General features: G+C 37.3%; 1 protein-coding gene across 2 annotated transcripts in view; it reads right to left on the reverse strand.

The window, feature by feature from the left end:
- Window positions 1–2,780: 2,780 nt before the first annotated feature.
- Window positions 2,781–20,937, reverse strand: part of RNF128 (ring finger protein 128) — a 148,803-nt gene continuing 130,646 nt past the window's right edge. For both annotated transcript variants that reach the window (XM_056125666.1, XM_056125665.1), the window contains exons 4-7: window positions 18,415–18,497; window positions 16,157–16,253; window positions 14,878–15,046; window positions 2,781–4,212 (exon numbers count right to left, since the gene is read on the reverse strand). In XM_056125666.1, coding sequence (XP_055981641.1) covers window positions 4,079–4,212; window positions 14,878–15,046; window positions 16,157–16,253; window positions 18,415–18,497 — 483 coding nt within the window. In that variant the 3' untranslated portion in view covers window positions 2,781–4,078. The remainder of the gene's footprint in view (window positions 4,213–14,877; window positions 15,047–16,156; window positions 16,254–18,414; window positions 18,498–20,937) is intronic.

Consider the following 20,937-nt stretch of genomic DNA (forward strand, 5'->3'; position numbering starts at 1 on the left):
AGGAGTGTCCCTTTCTCGCCACATCCATGCCAGCATCGGTTGCTTTTGTTCTTTTGAATGTGGGCTAGTCTCTGAGGTGTGAGATGGTATCTCATTGTGGTTTTGATCTGCATCTCCCTGATGATTAATGATGTAGAGCATTTTCTCATGTGCTTTTTTGCCATTCGGATTTCTACAAAGCAGTAATAATTAAAACAGCATGGTACTGGAACAAAGGCAGAACTGCAGACCAATGGAACAGGGTTGAATACACTGACATCTCTCCTCAATCATATGCTCATCTAATCTTTGATAAAGGTGCAAGTAATGTGAAGTGGAGTAAGGAAAGCCTCTTTAATAAATTGTGTTGGCATCACTGGACGGCTACATGCAAAAAAATGGGCTCAGAACTCTGCCTAACACCATGTACAAAAGTAAGATCAAAATGGATTAAAGACCTCAACATCAGACCAGAAACCATAAGGTACATTGAAGATAAAGTTGGCAAAACCCTCCATGACATTGAAGCTAATGGTATCTTCAAAGATGCCACGCCACTGGCCGAGCAAGTGAAAACAGAGATAGATAAATGGGACTATCTTAAACTAAGAAGCTTCTGCACCTCCAAAGAAACAGTGACCAAAATACAAAGACAGTCTACAGAATGGGAAAGGATATTCACCGAATACACATCTGACAAGGGGTTGATATCCAGGATATACAAAATACTGGTTAAACTCCACAAGAAGAAAACATCCAACCCCATCCAAAAATGGGGCAATGAAATGAACAGAAACTTTCTCAAAGTAGATTAATGTCTTACTCATTTACTGTCTCTCTACCCAACCCCTCACTCCCCACCCCCGAATAGTCAATCTTTAGAAACAGAAAGAAGATTGGTAGTTGTCTGGGACTGGAAATGGCAACAGAAATTGACCATATCTGACTCTGAGGGAACAATTTTTCAGTGATGGAAAGATCTGAAACTGAAATTTCCCGATTACATAATTCTAAATATTCACTGAACATCACCAAACTATACATTTACAATGGATGAACTTTAGTTTGTCAATTGTTCTTTAATAGTAAAGTAAAGGCCCTCCCGTTGATCATCGATTTGCTCGAGCGGGCCCAGTAACGTCTCCATTGGAGACTTTGTTGTTACTGTGTTTGGCATATCGAATATGTCACGGGGAGCTTGCCAGGCTCTGCCGTGCGGGTGAGATACTCTCAGTAGCTATAGCACAGCGGTAGGGCGTTTGCCTTGCACGCGGCCAACATGGCCGACCCGAGTTCGATTCCTCTGCCCCTCTCGGAGAGCCCGGCAAGCTACCGAGAGTATCTCGCCCGCACGGCAGAGCCTGTTCTTTAATAATTGGTAAAAATTCAAAGAATCATAAATGATCACCAAAGAACCTCCACAAAACTTGAAATATTTTGTTCTAAATATATGTATCATTTATTTAGTGGCATCAGATAAACATACTGCTGCCACAGAGTCATGGTTCTGAGATTTTGATCCATGCATGTTTGTTCCTAAAATGCTTTACAAAAACAGTTGAATACAACTGTTTTTCAAGGGCTCGAGTGATAGCTCAGCAGTAAGGTATGTGTTGACTCCAGTACCTGCCTGGATTGTGTTGCTCCCTAGTGCTACTGAAAACTTGAGAGTACTGGGTATAGCCCTAGCAGACTCCAGCATCATCTAGAACATCAGAACATCCTCCCTGGCTGGCTGAGTACCCTAGGAGTAGCCTCTGGATTCCCTGATCACTTTGTAGCTCCACTCCAAGACAAGAAGATACTTCATGAACAACATCCCAACAGCTGTACTGCTAAAGAGAAAGAAGAAGGAAATGTTTTTATTCCCAAGGGCCAGGAGGATCGGTCCATGATTGGAATCCTACTTCAAGTGCTAGGAGATAAGACAGTTGGGATAGAGAAGGGACCACTATGTCATTGATGGTTGGAGGGATTGCTTGGGATGGGAGATGTGTGCTGAAAGTAGACAAAAGATCAAACATGATGGCCTCTCAGTATCTGTATTGTAAACCATAATGCCCCAAAGTTGAGAGAGAGTAAGAAGGAAACTGCCAGCCATAGAGACAGGAAATGTGGTGGAGAGGGGGTAGTAGGAAGGTTACTGGGGACATTAGTGGTAGAAAAGCTACACTGGTAGAGGGATAGGTGTTTGATCATTGTATGACTGAAACTCAGTCATGAAAGCTTTGTAATTGTATCTCACGGTGATGCAATTAATTTTTTTTTAAAAAACTGATCTTATTCCTTGGATAGTATAACGATAGATTGGCAGGACAGGAGAGATAGCTAAACTGACTGGAGATCATGCTTTGAATACAGAAGGCGTAAGTTTTATTCTTGGCACCATATAGCTCCCCAGTCATTGCCAGGAACAACCACTGAACACAAAAACACGAGTTGTCCCTAAGCACTACTGGGTACAGACTCTCAAACAAATTAACAAAAAGAAACAGACATTAAGATTTTTTTCTACCCTAATATGATAATCATTCTCATTATTTACCTTGCATTAAAAATTAGTTTATAACAGGTTCAGTAATATTACAATGGCAGTAATTCCTAGATTCGTAATGAAATATGTGAATTTGAGAGAGCAATAGTATAGCAGGTAGGGTATTTGCCTTGCATAATAAATAAACATGCAAGCCTGGCATCCCATATGGTCTGTGCACCGCCAGGAGTAATTCCTGAGTGCACGAGCCAGGAGTAACCCCTGTGCATCACTGAGTGTGTCCCAAAAACCAAAAAAAGTCATCATATGTTAAGCAGACACAAACTTTTATTGGAATATTTATTTACACTTTATATTTAAAGAGAATCAATACAAATCAGCACATATTTACAGCATTTCAAATCAGTGTACAAGAATGCAATGGTTTCATCCATTTTACACTTTAGCAAGCAAAATACATGTCTATTCTGATTTTGCCTAAATTCTACTGGAATTTGCACTGGAAACAAAATTCTAGAACCAAAGATAAGCCACAGAGAATACAAATAAAGTGCATTTATAAAGAGCTATATATCACTTTGGTGGATGAAGCTTCAAACTTTATATTAAGGCACCAGGAATTCTCCCCCCACCCACTACTCTTTTTCAAACACCAAAAAAAATGCTTTTCACAAAATTTATAGATATATGGATGGATTTCTGTTTACCAAATACAATTTTAGCCCATTTAGGTAAAATGTAAACTCAATTTTCAAAAGTTGACATTGTTTGAAAACATTTTCTACAGACTAATTTCTGTAGATTCGTACACAAAGATCAGTTTCTAGTTTTTGTGAGACTTAATCATGATCATTTTTACAGAGTGTGATAATTCACATATTTGGCTTTGGAGAATTCTACAAGTTTGATAAATTGTCCCATGGCATTTTTGTAAGAAACTATTTTGCCTGTAATCATGTATTAAATTGGTGTCACTAGTAATGCCTATCAATCCAGTCCTGTCTATAGTCTCGTATAAACGATGCTCAAGATCTCACACAAAACACATTTAGCTTAATTTTAAAAACAAGAAATAGTTAAAATGAATATTCAGCTTTAATCTTGTTCTAACAACTCAATGTAGCTTAAATAGACATGTCATGAGGTTTTAGCCTAAATTTGTATTAAAATTTCAGATCAATATACACACCTGGAGAAAAACCTTGACACATACATAGCCCAAGCTAACATAGTATTTTAATTAAGATAGTATCATAAAATAACATGATTACAGCTATTCCACATTTTAAAAGCAGCATGTTTTTATAAGAAATTTGTTACAAATGAACAATATGACTACTTGAAGACAGTTGTTAATGTTTAAAAATGTTCTATAACTATTGAGAAGAAACTCACCTATGAAAACCATTAAGAGTGTGAGTTTGTGGAAAAACAGTTAATAGGTTAAATATTTTAAGCCATTTAATTATAGCATAGTATTAGTCATCTCAGCACTTTCAGTATCATTCTTATTTTATTAAATTTATTCAGTCCACTGATAGTAAACTAGGCCCTCATTGGCAGTTATGTTACGACTAAATGTTCAAGTTTTCTATTGACACAGATTTACGATTTAACTTCTTGAACAGCAGACTCTTGATCAGTAGTTTCATCTTCTTCAAAGGTTGGGTTATCAACATGAGGAACAACATCCACGGTCACAGAATTTGCTTCATGGTTTACCAGCTGCAGATTTTCATCTTTAAAAAGAAATATCAACTTTAGAATCATTTCACCCCTCTCTTCTTTAAGAAAAATTTCAACATGCACATTCAAGAAACTTTTGTCACATTCCATCATACTGTGGTTATTACATGCATTTCCTATTCCTTTAGTAATTACATAATTTTTACTATGTCTTACATTAAGTCTGGCATATCGAATACTCTCGGTAGCTTGCCGGGCTCGTAACAACAAAGTCTCCAATGGAGACGTTACTGGGCCCGCTCGAGCAAATCGATGATCAACGGGAGAGCCTTTACCTTTTACCTTACATTAAGTACATAGAGAAGTATTATATTGATTCAAAGTTACTTTTAAAAATGACTCCTTCTGCGTCTTTACTCCAATTATAATAGTTCTTAAATCTGGCTTTACATTTCAGTTACCCGGGGCACTTAAAAATTAATTACACTTTTTTATATGAAGAGAGATAATGATGATGATGATGATGATGATGACGACGACGACAATGACAGATGGATAAACCACTATAACTAACCAGGAAATTTGGGGAGTTCCTAAGATGAGAGATGAACAATGATAAATATAATTGGGGTTGGAGGGCAACAGGGGACACTGATGCACAGGGGAAAGGGTGGGTGTTGACACATTATATGACTAAAATCCAGTTATGAACAACCTTGTAACTGTTTATCTTACAATGATATAATTAAAAAGTAATATAATTATATTGAAGATGAAATATATAACAATTCTGAAGAAAAAGAGACAGAAAATAAGTAACTGTGGAAAAAACAGTTTTCCCATATCCCATAGACCAAAAGCAAAAGTTCCATGCAATAGTTAGTGAAAATATTTTTTTACAAGGATGTGAGCTTGAGGAACAGAAACTATTTTATGTTCATTCTAAGACTGAATAAATAAGTAAACGTTGTGAATTATGGTAGTAGAATTTCTCATTGTCAAAGTAAAGAGTTACAAATAAGGAAAGGGGTAAAAGAATAAATCCCATGGTGTTGGGAATCAGTATGAGCTTGCTGAAGCATTTTTAAAAGTGTTGTGAAGAGATAGTACAGAGGTTAAGGTACTTGTCCAGTACCAGCTGATTCAGTATGTTTCTGGTACAGCATACTCTCCAACACTGCAAGGAGTAACCCCTGATCACAGAAACAGGAGGAAAATGTGGCCCCCAAACAAAACAAAAAATGTTTTAATATGTCTGTGTATATATATATATATATATATATATATATATGAGTATATTCACTATTTCTTAATTTTCTTCATTGGAAGAGCTAAAAGCAATCAATAGTAGTTCAATACCAATGAGTATATCTTGTGTCTAGATCTTGTTCTGCAAAATTCAGTTACCATAAAGCCCCAGGTTGGTCACTATGGGGAAAGCTCAACTATAAAACTACCTCTGGAAAGGCATGCAGGGTACATTTTCTCTGTCTGAGAGATTTACTTGCCTCTCATCCTAAGATGAATGGATCGGATCTCTGTTTCTGTCTCTCTCCCCTCTATCTCTCTCCTTCTTCTCTTTTTCCCTCTTTTCTATTTCAGTAAATAAACTATTTTAATATGTCGCCTAATTTAAAAAAAGAATTACCAATAAAAGGCCTTCTGAAAAAATGGCTGATTTTTTTCAAGCTAGGGCGATGACAAGGTTAACCTAGATTTTTGCCTGCAAAGCACAGTCTGTAAGCCAAATACAAAGCTAAAAATGGTTTGCACATATGTTTAAAAGGTAATGTAAACCTAAAAAGAATTCAGAAGCTTTATGACTTCAGAGTCAAAACTTCTTACTATCTGTCCCTTCAAGAAAAATATTTGGGACCAGAAGGATAGTACAGTGGTAGGGTGCTTGCCTTGTTCACATCTAACCCAGGTTTGATCATATGGTCCTCCAAGTACTGTCAGGAGTGGTCCCTGAACAGAAAGGCAAGAGTAATCTCTGAGCACCCCAGTTGTGGACCAACACAATAAAAACAAACAAACAAAAAAAATTTGGCAATCTCTATCCTAGAATATCTTGTAGTGCCAGAAAGTAAGGAAGTGCTCAAAACAAAGATGAGCTGTTGAAAGAAAACAGAAACCAATTTGAGGAAGTTCCTAATGACCAAATCTAAAATAATCTAAGCAATGAAAATGAGATTAACATATAGGACACAAAAAATATCTATGAACCCATACAATTATAAATAAGTGCAAGGATAAATGGAGAAAGAAATAGCTCCACTTTAAAATAGAAACTTAATTAATGTAGATAGATGGAAATAAAAATCATCATTTGGCACACACTTCAGTAATAAGTATGCAAGCTAAGAAGCATCAATGACTGCTAAAATTAGTGATGAAAGTATGATGAGAAACAAGAATATTTATATAGTCTCCAAGTGTGTCTCTATAATAATTACAAAGAGAAAACGGTAACTTTAAGGAGAATCTTAGCTGACACACCTTAATGAAGTGAGCATAGTTAAAATAATCAGTCTTAGTAAGACATGGACAGCCTGTGCTTCTCTATATGGTATGAAGCAGACAAGGGCACAGCATCACTTCTGTTAACTATTACAAGAATTAGAAAATAGACAATGCACATAATTACTGGAAAAGAGCAGACAAGATAAACTTGAGACCATAAAATAAATAACCTGTATTCTTCGATAGTGTTAAGATCAGAAAAGGCAAAGACTAAGGAACTATCACAGGTTGGAGTCATGAAATGACATTATGAAGAACAATCTATGCAAATGCAATCTATGCATTCAGCTAGACACTGAAATATTTCCCTCTTAATTTAGGAAGCACAGCGGTAGGGCGTTTGCCTTGCACGCAGCCAACATGGCCGACCCAAGTTCAACTCCTCTGCCCCTCTCGGAGAGCCCGGCAAGCTACCAAGAGTATCTCGCCCACACGGCAGAGCCTGGCAAGCCGCCGTGATGTATTCGATATGCCAAACACAGTAACAACAAAATCTCTAATGGAGACGTAACTGGGCCCGCTCGAACAAATCGATAATCAACGGAAGGGCCTTTACTTTACTTTACTTTTAATTTAGGAAGAACACACTGTCACCATTCCCAATTAACATGGTATTGGAAGTTATAGCCTGAGAAATCAGGTAAGAAAAAAGAAGTAAAAAACATCCAAACAATAAAGGAAGAAGTAAATCTTTGTTTTCATATGACATGATATAAACACTCCACACAAAAACTGAATTCGGTGGTTACAGGATACTAAATCAACATACAAATATCAGCCACATTTACATACACTTAATTTGTAATACTATTAAGGAGGTAAGATGCATATGCTAAAAACTGTGAGATACTGGTGAAAAATCTGGGGATAGAAACAAAAATATTTTTAAAATGTCTATATTATAAAGCCTTTTTGATTCATGTAAACTCATCAAAATAATAAAGGTATTTTCACAGGAATATCAAATCAATTCTAAAATTTATATGGACCATAAAGGACTCCAGGTAGGCAAAACAATTTTAAGAAAGAAAAAGATGAAGAAACCACATTCCTGGATTCAAACTATAATACAATGCTATAGAAATAAAACTTTAAAAAATGTAATACTGACAAATAGATCATAATCATAACCCTATGAATAAACCCATGTATTAAAAAACTGAAGAATTAGCAAAGAATACTCAGTGCATGAAATAAATGGAACTTGAAAAATTAAATATCAACATGCAATAGAATAAAATTGGACCCCTACCATACATCACTCAAAAATTGAACTCGAGGGGCTGGAGTGATAGATAGCACAGTGGTTAGGGCGTTTGCCTTGCACGCGGCCGACCCAGGTTCAATTCCCAGCATCCCATATGGTCCCCCAAGCATGGCCAGGAGTAATTCCTGAGTGCATGAACCAGGAGTAACCCCTGTGCATCGCTGGGTGTGACCCCCCCAAAAAAAATTGAACTCAAAATAGTTAAAGACTTAATTGTAAAACATGAAACCACAAAAATACTAGAAGAAAACATAGGGTAAATGTTCCTTTACATTAGTCTTGGCGATGTTATTATGGGTAGGGACCCAAAAAGCATAAAAAAATTAAAAATATACACAGGGGGTACATCAAACTGTCAAAAAAAAAACCACTGTCCTCCCATTGTTCATTGATTTGCTGGAGCAGGCCCAGTAACATCTCTACTTTGAAACTTGTTGTTACTGTGTTTGGCTTATTGAATACATCACAGGTAGCTTGCCAGCCTTTGCCGTGCGGGCGAGATACTCTTGATAGCTTGCCGGGATCTCCAAGAGGGATAGAAGAATCGAACCCGGCTCGGCTGGGCTGGCTGCACGCAAGGCAAATGCCCTACCGCTGTGCTATCGCTCCAGCCCACAAACTAAAAAATATTATGTACAGCAAAAGAAGTTATCAATGGAATGAAGACGCAACCTACTGATGCGAGAAATTATTTGTAGATCTTAGATAGGGGTTAATATCTAAAATATAAAAGAACTCATAAAACTTGATAACAAGTAAGCAAATTATACCATTAACAGTGAGTATAAACGGGACTGTAGCAATAGTGCAGCAGGTAAAGTACTTGCCTTGAATGTGGCTGACACAGGTTCGATCATGGTCACCACATATGATGCCCACCCACCAAGCTCACCAGGAGTGATCCTGAGTGCAGAGTCAGGAGTAACCCCTGAGAACTAATGGGTGTGACCACATAAAATAAAAATTAAGTGTAGTAAATGAATATTTTCCAAATAATATATGTAAATGACTAACAGGTACTTTATTTATTTATTTATTATTTATTTTGCTTTTTGGGTCACACCTGGCACTGCACAGGGGTTACTCCTGGCTCATGCACTCAGGAATCACTCCTGTGGTGCTCAGGGGACTGTATGGGATGCTGGGAATCGAACCCGGGTCAGCTGCATGCAAGGCAAATGCCCTACCTGCTGTGCTATTGCTCCAGCCCCCTAACAAGTATTTTATTTTATTTTATTTTTATATTTTTATTAGTGAGACATTATGAGGTACAGTTATAGACTTACAAATTTTTGTGCTTGGGTTTCAATTATACAATGATCAAATACCCATCCCTCCACCAGTGCCCATTTCCCACCACCACGGATCCCAGTATCCCTCCCACCCCCCATCCCCCCCATCCCATCCTGCCTCTGTGGCAGGGCATTCCCTTTTGTTCTCTCTCTCTTATTGGGTGTTGTGGTTTGCAAAAGAGGCAATGGGTGACAATCAAGTTTGGTCTATAGTCTACTTTCAGCATGCTTCTCCCATCCTGGGAGGATCCTCCCAACACCTTTATTTGGTGTTCCCTTCTCTTATCTGAGCTCCCTTTTCCCCTAGCATGTGTGGTTGGCCTCTAAGCCATGGAGTAAAATTCCTGGTACTAATCTCAGCCATTCTTGGGTCTAACAGGTATTTTAAATGATATTCACCATCACTAATCATCAGGGAATGAGAATCAAAATGGGAAAAATGTATTTTCACATTTGTTAGCATAGTTGTTATTAAAAAGACCAATAATAAGTATATAAATATTTGGATAAAAGAAAAATATTGGGGAGCAAGTTTATAGACTGTAACCAGAAGTGCTCACAGGATTTTCCTAGCTTGCTGTTTGGCGTAAACTCTTAGTGATTCTTGGAGAATCATGTGAAACCAGTGATCAAAGCATATTCACTTGCCCTTTATGGTATCTACTTGGTCCCTACCTCCACCCCCCCCCCCCAAAAGAAACATTAATGCGCTGCTGGTGGGGATATAAATTGGTTCAATCACTATGGCTAACAGTATGAAGAGTCCTTAAAAAGACTAAAAATATAACTATACATAATACATCAATTACCATTTATGGGAATTTATCTGAAAGAAATTAAATTCCTGGGGCAGAGAGATAGTACAGTGTAAGGCACTTGCTTTGCATGCAGCTGATGCAAGTTTGATCCCTGGCACCACATATGGACTCCACCAGAAATGATTCTTGAGAGCAGAGTTAGGAGTAAGCCTTGAGCACTGCTGGGTGTGGCCCCCAAACCAAAACCAACCAACTAAACAAAAAAAAGAAAAATAAAGAAAGAATAAAAGAATGAAAAAATGGGCTGGAGAGATAGCACAGAGGGTAGGGCATTTGCCTTGCAAGCGGCCGACCTGGGTTCGATTCCCAGCATCCCATATGGTCCCCTGAGCACCGCCAGGAGTGACTCCTGAGTGCAGAGCCAGGAGTGACCTCTGTGCATTGCCGGGTGTGACCCCCCCCCCAAAAAAAGCAAAAAAAAAATTAAAAACTTAATGAAAAAATGAAAGAAAGAATCTCGAAGAGATATCTGTACCCTTATATTCATGGTAGCATTATTCACAATAGGCAAAAACATGGAAACATCTTCACTGTCTGATGTCAGATGGATAAAAAACATTCCAATATACATAACGGAATACTTTCTTTAGCAACAAGATGAAAATCCTGCTATCTGTAATAATATGGGTGGAAGCTGAAGGCATTCAGTGATATGCAGTAAACCAAAGACAAATACTGTCTAATTTCACTCACATGAGAAATTATAAAGAAAAATATCACTGAAATAAAGTAGCATTACGAGGGTCTAAGTTTTGAAAAAAGGGAGAGAAGATGGCTAACAGTGACAAAGTTACTTTATGGACATCAAATTCCAGCATCTTGACTAGAATTAACCATACTGTTGAAAGTTGTTATCCTTTTTTACCTTTATTTATACTGTGAACTTTTTCTTTTCTTTTTCTATTTTTGCAGTGCTGTGGATAGCCAGGCCTCACACATTAAAGGCAAGTGCTCCAAGGAGCTACATCCACATCCCTACACTACTTTTTTTTAAATAATTACAAACATTTGTATATATTACATTAATTTTCACCACTAAAGGTTGAATTCCATTTTTATCATAAACATGACCGATTTTACCTTCATTCATACTTCCCCTGCTGATTTTATACCCTAAAATTTTACTTTAATTTTATTTAGTTAAATGATTTTTTTTATGCCCCACACAAGGGGAATCATATAGTGGTAGCTTTTCCTCATTTGATTTATTTCGGTAAACATAACAGCCTCTAGGTCTATCCATCCATGTTGTTGTAAATGTTAAGGTTTCATTTTTATTAAAAATAGCTGGGGCTGGAGCGATAGCACAGTGGGTAGAACATTTGCCTTGCAAGTGGCGAACCCGGTTTCGATTCCCAGCATCCCATATTGTCCCCTGAGTACTGCCAGGCGTTAATTCCTGAGTGCATGAGCCAGGAGTAACCCCACTGCATTGCTGGGTGTGACCCTCCCCCTAAAAAAGCTGAGAAGTAGCATTTAACTATGTACATATACCACCACCTTTCTATTTTAAAATTTATTTTTGGGACATCACTATACCCACCAGTCTTCAGGGGGCACTCCTGGTTTAATGTTGGGGGTATTTCTCCCTCTTGGTGGTGCTCAGGTGACCACGTGGTGCTAAGGATCGAACCTAGGGCTCTACAAAGCACATTGCAAAGCACACTTTCCAGCCCTTTGAACCATTTTCCAGTCCTATACCACATATTCCTGTTTCAATAATTTCTTGATGGGACCCTTGAGTGTTTCTAACTCCTAGCAGTTGTTCATGATGCTGCAATGAATTAATATTCTTTTTATAAATGTCCAGCATATAATAACTATTAACAGACTTGTATTTTTAATTTTTGAGAAATCCACGTATTGTCTTCCAAATAATAGCGACACCAAATTACATCACCAACAGTATACAATGGTTCCCCTTTTCTCCACATCCTCACATTTGTTACTTCTTGTCTTTTTGTGAATAGCCATTCTCACACTTGTGAGGTGATAGCTCACTGGGGTCTCATTTGCATTTCCCTAAAATAAGTGAGGATGAATATATTTTTATGTGCATTTTAGTCTTTTCTGAGTCATCCTGGAAGAAATGTCTATTCAGGTAAATCTGAATTTTTTTTTCAACACACATATGGACATTTTTAAATTATTTGAGGTTATGGATTAAATAAAACTTTCCTTGACTGAGGATGTGATGTGTTTGGTTATGGGTTTGGTGTCTCGTCTCATGAAGAAAAATAAGTAGCAAAGTAACTTTACTATAAATTTAAATTTAATAATTTAAAAACTTTAAATTAAATAAATTTACTATGATAACCACTCTGTAATAAAGTGTAGCAAATAACCATGTTATATATAACAAAGTTAAAGTTCACAATGCTATTGTTTATCTTAAATCTGGGGGATGGGGAAAATAAAAATATAAAAGCAGGTAGTGGCCCCTCTGTTTCAATAACCCTCCAGGTTACTTGATCCTTAATAGAATTTTAAAACCAGTGCCCTTTGAGTTTGAGAAACAGAATGTAACAATGGTGTACATGGATATGGTCTTAACAATTTTATGCCTATTACATATTAATTTTTGGGGGGAGAGGCATACCTGGCAGTGCTTAGGACAATGGGATTCTGGAAATAGCATCGGAACCTTCCACATACAAAGCATGCATGCACTCAGCCCTTAGAGCTATCTCCTCTGCTCAAAGGTATCAATTATCACCATAATAATCAATGGTTCATATGCAGAATAACTAAACAGATATACATAATAACAGAGAACATCAAATCTATTCTAGAGACTATTTGTTCAGCACATATTTGAGAGAGGGAGATAGATATACGTGATCTGAAGAGAAACCAGAGTATCAGCATATGTCTATTATCTACTATATTGCAGGCATATTTCTCTATATGTAAGTATACATAGTATACATTGTAATATACTAGGTGCTAGGTATACTAAAGTGAGTGAGACATTTACCTACCAAAAGAACCCTAAAAATTTTTAATGCAATTTAGTGCAATAACAGCAATGACAGAAATTCTATGGAAACATATAGTAGAGCCACTCATGAGTTAAAGGAGGTTGGCCAATGGTGGGACCAGCTTTTAAAGGAGGAACAAGAGTTAGATACACTGGGTTTCCTCAGTTTCTTACGGGACAAGTGGAAGGAATGACAGAAAGAAGATAGTAGTTCAAATGATGAATTTAAGGTGGGAAATTAGGGGATGAGTTTGAGATAAAGTACACTGAATCAGGGGCTGGAGCAATAGCACAGCGGGTAGGGCATTTGCCTTGCACGCAGCTGACCTAAGTTTGATTCCCAGCATCCCATATGGTCCCCCAAGCACCGTCAGGAGTAATTCCTGAGTGCATGAACCAGAAGTAACTCCTGTGTATCGCCAGTTGTGACCCAAAAAGCAAAAAAAAAAAGTACAATGAATCAATAGGAAAGGGGAAGAAGATTTAGGTCCCCCTAATTTCTTCTTCATGGCAATTGGATAGGTATGAGTATTACTGTTTATCCAGAGAGAGAATACAGGAAGTAAAATATGTATCATGTCATGTGCTTCTCAATTGCTCTGCAAAAACTGTTTAGCTTATCACCTTCCCACACAAGAACAAAAGAACACCATAAAAGTTGGTCGGAACAATTTTTAAACAACCCTTGCATTACACTTAATCATGCTTTCCTTTATCTTCACTGAATTTTTGTTAGCAAAGTTATGAGAACAAAATTGACTTGGAGCAAATAGATAATGGCACTGTGATAGGAAGAACAGCCCACATATTCTTAGGTGTCGTAAGATTCTGTTATAATCTAGGGAATTTCCACAATGAAAATGCAAGAAATACAAGATATCTGCCTTCATAATAGCAGTATTCCTCTCAATGTCTCCAAAAATGTGATCTACTACACTGATAAGTCTACAAAGAACAAAGGCTTATGACACAGGAAACAGAAACTTCCTAGAGTTATTTTAACAATAAGATCTTCTGATTTTATGCCAAAATGAGAGTTGAGAAAAATCGTTCAAAATTTTAATTATATTTTCCTAACTGAGGTAAAATTAGATAAAAAGAGTGTTAATCACAATGTTAACACCACACTAAACCCATCAAGAAAGTGCTAATATCCTTCTACCACAGTGCACTAAAAATATGGAAAAGTTCAACATTAAAAGTCTGGTGGGGGGGTTCTAAGAAAAGAAGTGACAATATTTCCTAAAATTTCTTGACTAGTATGACATTAACATCATGCATTCGTGGTTTGCATGGATTCTGAATAATATTCAATTTTAGTTTTTGTGGTTTGTTCATTCATGGCATATAATCAACAGGTGGCAGCAAATACAATCCTTAAATATAGTTTCTGATCGTGCAAAATATGGGGTAGGGAGAAGTTTTGTATAAACCAAGCATTTAGAAACTGAATTATATATTGTTATTTCTAAGAAACCTTTATCTGAAATTTTTGTTATTCTGTGAACTACAACATCTTCAAAGGTTTAAATCATCTATTTAGGCTCCATATGTCAGGAAGCAGATAGTAAATGCATTCTAGAGAAGTTTTCCAATAAACCTTTTTCTTCTGACAATAATGCCTTCCTGATGCCTTTCATGTTTCAGGTATACTTAAATAAATGTTTGTTAAATTGAAGTAGAGGTGCATTCTTATTGCATCATTGTTCATGGAAAATAAACTTGAATGTGTTAATGGATGAATGGAAGACATGCTAAAATCACAACTATCCTGTAGAGTACATAATCCACAATGGAACAGTTGCTGAGCACTCATTGACTCCCAGCTTGGTGCTTACTTGTTAACTGCACATGTTCCTCCACAGGTGGTTCATCTGTCCCTTGAACTGAAGCATATCCAGATGATGCAGTCTCACTGCGATTATCCTCCTCATGAGGAGAGGCACTGTTGGATGCTTCATTGGACACAGGGACCTGCAGAGACACTGATCCATCCTCAACATCCACCTATGGAAAAGATTTGAACAAAATAAAAAATTCTCAGAGTACGTGCTTTTCTTGAAATAGCATTACATAATTACTTTATAGGTAACTTATTAGAGCAATATTTAACTGGTTTATTTTGGTGGGCTGGGGGAGAAGTTTGGGCCACATCCAGATGTGCTCAAGGCTACTCCTGCCTCTGTATCCAGGTATCACTCCAGGTAGGCTCAGGGGACCATATGAGGTGCCAAGTATTGAATATTGGCCTGTCATGTGCAAGGCAAGTTTCTTGCACTACAACTCCTACTCCCTGTTTATTTATTGTTTTTATTTTTGGACCATAACCAGCTGTGCTCAGGATCTGCTCTCAGGGATTACTCCTGGATGCCTCAGTGAACCATCATGCCAGATATCAAACCCAGGTCAACTTTGTGCAAGACAAGCACCCTTCTCATGTACTATCTCTCTTAACCATTTGAACCTATATAAAATCCCTTTTGATGAGAACAAAATGTCTTGCTGGTCCCAAAGAGGGCAGATCAAATAACTAGATCCATTAATGAGATGGAAGGTCCTAGAGGCAGAAAATTTTGACATCTGACATATTTCTCTGGGTGATCCTAGCACTTTATAAAAAGTGTCTAGAATAATGAAGTCATTCAAAAAATTTCTTGCCATCCCCAAGAGAACTGAGAATTTCTGCAATCTATATATCTCCTCAAATCTGGGAGATTTTGATGAGATAAACTTTCTGTGTGTACTGTGAGGTAGCAAGTAGGTATTCATTTAACCAAATATAATTCTGAATTTGGATTTATCATACTTGCTCAAACTATACTCATTCAACTAACAGTTTGGTTGCTATGCAAAAGTAGGAAAGTAAAATATAGGGATATCAAAGTCCATTTGGTAGATTACTGGCAATCACTTGAAAGAAAAAGTACATTTGAAGAGAAGGAGGAAGAAGGAAAATGTAGGTGGTTCACCATGGCACCTATCACTATACTATGCCAATGTCACTATATGCTTAACCCATTACATGTCTAAAAAAAACTAAGGATATTATGTTCCGATCCAGTTACATAAATAATACACTGATTAATTTCCCATCTATAAACTCTTAGCAATGCTCACCTCAATTCCCAAAGCTTTGAGAATGTCACATTTGCACATGGGGCAAGTCCTGTGTTCCAGCAGCCATGGGTCAACACACGTCTTATGGAATATATGGCTAATAAAAGGGAAAAATCCACATAATTCAGTTATCAGTTATGGAAGTGCAACAATTTTCCCAATACACTAACAGGTCACTCTGTAATTTTGCTTAAGTTATCTATCAGATGCCTCCTTTAAACAAGCTATGGCAATATTAACACTGGAGAGGACTCACAGAAAGAACATTGAAAATTTTATAACACGATTTTTTAAAATACAAAAAGCAGACTGAAAAGATAGTATAAAGCTGGGGACAGGATAAAGTGCTTGCCTGCATGAGGCTGACCCTAGTTCAATCTCCTGCATTATGCACGGTTCACAGTGCTCTGTAAGGAGTGAGCCCTGAGCACAAAGCCAGGGGTAAGTGCTGAGTACTTCAGGGAGTGGCACCACACTTCTCCATTATGATATTATAGAATATTGTATATACACAAATATATAATATATAATACTATATATATATATAAAGCCTCATTACTCTGGCTTCAAAAGATGTTTTCAATACTCATTACTTTTGTAAAAAATAGCTAATATATTCCCAGATCTAACACTTAGTTCAGTATTTAAAATCTCAAAGACCTATAATTACATATAAAATGGTGGTATGGTTAGCCAATAATTTTCAATAATATAGTACAATATTGCACTGAATATTAACATCGTGCTGAAACTTCAGAAATGCGATGCATTCTGAAGGGTCGGAGAGATTGTGCAGGGGTCAAGGTACTAACTGTGCCTGCAGCCGATCCTAGTTAAATCTCCAGCACTTCATATGGTCCACCAAGAATTGTAAGAAATCATTTCTGGCCACAGAGTCAGAAGTAGCCCCTGGACACTGCCCAGTGTGGCTAAACCCTCTCCAGACAGCCCCAATGTGATGCATTCTTAGAACATCAGTACTGACTAAATGAATGAGTTTTTCAGGGTAGCTGAGGTCATTCAATGGGCTGGAGTGCATGCTTGGGATGGAAGGAACTGAGTGTGATCACGACCACCAAATTCAGTGGGTGCAGTGCTGGTAGGTGTGAAGCATCAGCATTGATGTGGCCCTGGCGATCCAGCACTGCTAGGTCTGTGCAGCACCACATCACTGTACCAAGTACCAAATCATCCAGTCCACATCTAGGCCAAGGGATAGAATGACTCCAGGGCCCCACCAGCTGAATAATGAGTGTTCAAAATTGACTTTTAGGATTGGAAATATAGTCCAGAAACTAAAGGCCCTTGCCTAGCATGTGGCTCCAGTTATGAACCTGATTTGAATCCTTGGTACCACATACGGTAACCCCAAACTTCATCAGACATGACCTCTGATGACAGAGCCAGGGATGGACCTGAATACTTCTGGATATGCCCCTCTCCTGAAATGTGACTTTCAATAGAGGAAAAATAAAACACCCAGGAAGAAAGATATCACAATAGGTATGCATATGCTGATTTTTATTTTTTTTGATGTCATCCAGCTGTACTCAGGGTTTACTCCTGTGCTTAGGGATCAATCCTGGCAGGGCTTGGGGGATTATATGTGACTGTAGAAATTGAATTCAGTTTGACTGCATGGAAGGAAAGCACCTACCACCATTTAGCAGGGTATGTGGGGGGACTTTCATTATCTCAATGGCATCCTTTTAGAGAGCTGGGGCTTGGGGCCACATCTAGTGATGCGTGTGGCTTACTACTGGCTCTAAATTCATGTATCACCCCTGTCAGTGCTGGAGGAGGAACGATTTGTGATGCTGAGGATGAAACCATCCTCAGTTGGCTGCATGCAAAGCAAGTGCCTTGCCCCATGTACTAGCTCTCTGCCCTCCAATAGAATTTTTAGAATGAATTTAAATAACTTAGTTCCAAACTGCACCAGATTGTGGAAATCTTATATGTTAATCCTATAACAATTTCAATAATAGAAAATAAAGTACTCTCCAATAAAGTAAAAAGTAGAAATAAATACTTATTAAAGAACTGCTGCACTGCATAAGGTATTAAGGGTTAAACCTAGAACTTAACACAGGCAAGACATGCAATGCTTGCTCTATCACAAGAGCTACATTCCAAGCTACTCATATAAATACTTTCTTTCCATCAGTTTGGAAATATTCAAAGTAGTTATTTCCCACTACAATCACTTTTTTGGTAAATGAGCAATTTTTATTGGTGCAAAAGAAAATCAAACTTACTTGCAGGTTAAAATGCGCACTAAGTCATTTGGCTTATACAGTTCAATGCACACAGCACAGCTATCTCCATCAGGGCCAATTTCCTATGAACAAATAATATTTGTTACTCTGTTGACTATGGAAAATATGTAAAAATGCAGAGCAAGATGGAAATAAGCGTGAACTTAAATTTCTTTAGAAGAAGCATCATATTTTGAAATGACTACATTGAAAAAATAATTTAAATTTATTTAAACTTAATTGAAATCTCTTTAAAGGACAAACTCATAGAAATAGTAAAAAAGGTTGTTTCTGGGGACTAAAAAATTAGGGTGAGGTTGATAGAGTATAGAATTTCATTTAGAAGATGAATATGGCATGAGGATATGATATAAGATATAGCAACTAGAGTTGATCACACTGTAATTAAAATTTGAAAAGAAAATTATTTAGACTTAAGGTAAATGAATAAAATCAACTAAGAGGGGAAGAGCACAAAGAGAAGAATTTAGCCCGATTTAAATTGTCTTTTCTCATTTGAGAATTCACATAATTCCATTTGTATAAATTCTATAGGTAGCTTTTCCCATTAAAATGTTTATGGTAAATCTAAATTTCACTTTTTATACAGTTTTGGAAACATGCAGCCATTTAAGTCTCTCTCCACCATGAAGATTTCTATTGCTGCCCTAAATTCCTCAGCACCCCTTTGTTGTGAATTCTTCCTCTTACTCTCTGGAAACCACTAGATACATTTTTAGACCCTACAGTTTGAATTTTTCCAGAACATTCTATTAATGAAAACATCCATTATATATTTCAGGGCTTATTAAACTTTTTCCACTCACAATTCATTTCACCAGAGAAATTCAACATGGGTGAGTACTTCCAGAACCATTTCTAATTCATTACATATTTGATTTTTAATTAATTTTATACCATTTTTACTTAGGCATGGGGATTTAAAAACTTTGTTACTCATACTTTTCATGGATACAACATTCCAAGACAACACCCACCATCAGAGAGCCTGCCTCCCTCCATCAGTGTCCCAGGAACACACCCTCTACCCATGTAGGCTCAGTTCTACAAATACAAATCTTCAGTTCAGATAAACTCAACCATTTGTTGTTCCCGTACTATGTTTCTTTTTATCTCATATTTGAGATAGATATCTCTCTTTTTAAATTGTGGAGATGGTAACACCTTGCTGGAAGGGAGAGGGATCTGCACCCTGTTCCTAAAGGCCTTAGTGTTGTCAGAAAGTGCCTCACAGTTGTTAGCTAAGAGACTGAAATCAATATACCTGGCTGTGTGTGGCAGGGAGCAGATATTAAGGAGATGTGGAGTTGTTTAATTAATTTTCAGACACTGTATATGCAGAAACCTTTTACTGTAGCAAAAGTTTTGCAGCCCCTACTTCTCCACCCCAATAAGTTACTAGAGCGTCATATGTGGTTGTGACCCACAATTTAAGCCAGTATCGACTATTGGGCATGCCTCCTATTTTTCTTTTTGTAGTTCAAGTAACTCCTAAAAAAATTTACTTAAGAGTATAAAATCTTTTATATAATAATGAGTACTTTTGCATAAGGCAAAAATTATTTCTAAGTGAATGAGACTAGATTTGACTTTGGACTTTATTCTTCAAGTTGTAGAGAACAGAGGAAAATAGATTATTTATAGAAAATTCTATTTATATCCTTAGAGTACAATTTAGTGATGGAAGAGACACTAGTAAGCAAATTCTGGCATCTCAGAAGCTGTTGTCAAAGACCTTTATTTTCTTGAATTTTAAGAATGCTTAAGTTCTTTCTTCATCCTCTATTTTGGGTGCCAAATAAAATTCTGAATGTCTCATATTGATGATTTTATATTCTACAGCCAGGGGTACACCTGCAGACATACTGCTATACAGGAAAGAGTGCAGTGGCTTTTATAAAGAGATTCAAGCACCTTAGTGCAATAGTTAGCTGAAGTGGCTCATTACTCTCTACTGTAACAGTTTTCTCCTCTTTAATGATATTACCTGCTTGTGTCTTCCATTTCCAGGTTCTCTATTTGCATAAAAATTCACTTCATCATTTGCACAAAAAATTATCACAGCATCTACAATATGGCTTCCTTTCCTTTTTGTTGGCTTTGGGGCCACACCAGCCAGTGCTCTGAGCTTACTTCTGCCTCTGTCCTCAGGGATCACTCCTGGTGGTACTCAAGGAATCATATTTGGTGCTCAGGGGACCATGAGTTGCTGGACCCCAGAACATCTTCAATATGACTGAGATCTCATTATATGTGTGTAAGCTCAGCAGAATGAATTTCTACTACATAACTGTCCTCAAGTTCCAGAATTCCAACCTGTTCATCTAAATCCATTAACTTTAATTCATATTCAGATTTTTTTCTTGATTTAGAGCTTTGAACTCTAGTGCCAAGGTATCAGCATTACCTTCAGCCCTTTATGAAATGATGTCTTCAATGCCAACATATTTTAGTATTTTGGACATGTTACAGAAATGCACACCCTGGGCTAGGTTGCTGTCA

This window comes from Sorex fumeus, unplaced genomic scaffold (genome assembly GCF_029834395.1).
Source record: "Sorex fumeus unplaced genomic scaffold, SorFum_2.1 ptg000058l, whole genome shotgun sequence".
In the NCBI taxonomy this organism is placed as follows: domain Eukaryota; kingdom Metazoa; phylum Chordata; class Mammalia; order Eulipotyphla; family Soricidae; genus Sorex; species Sorex fumeus.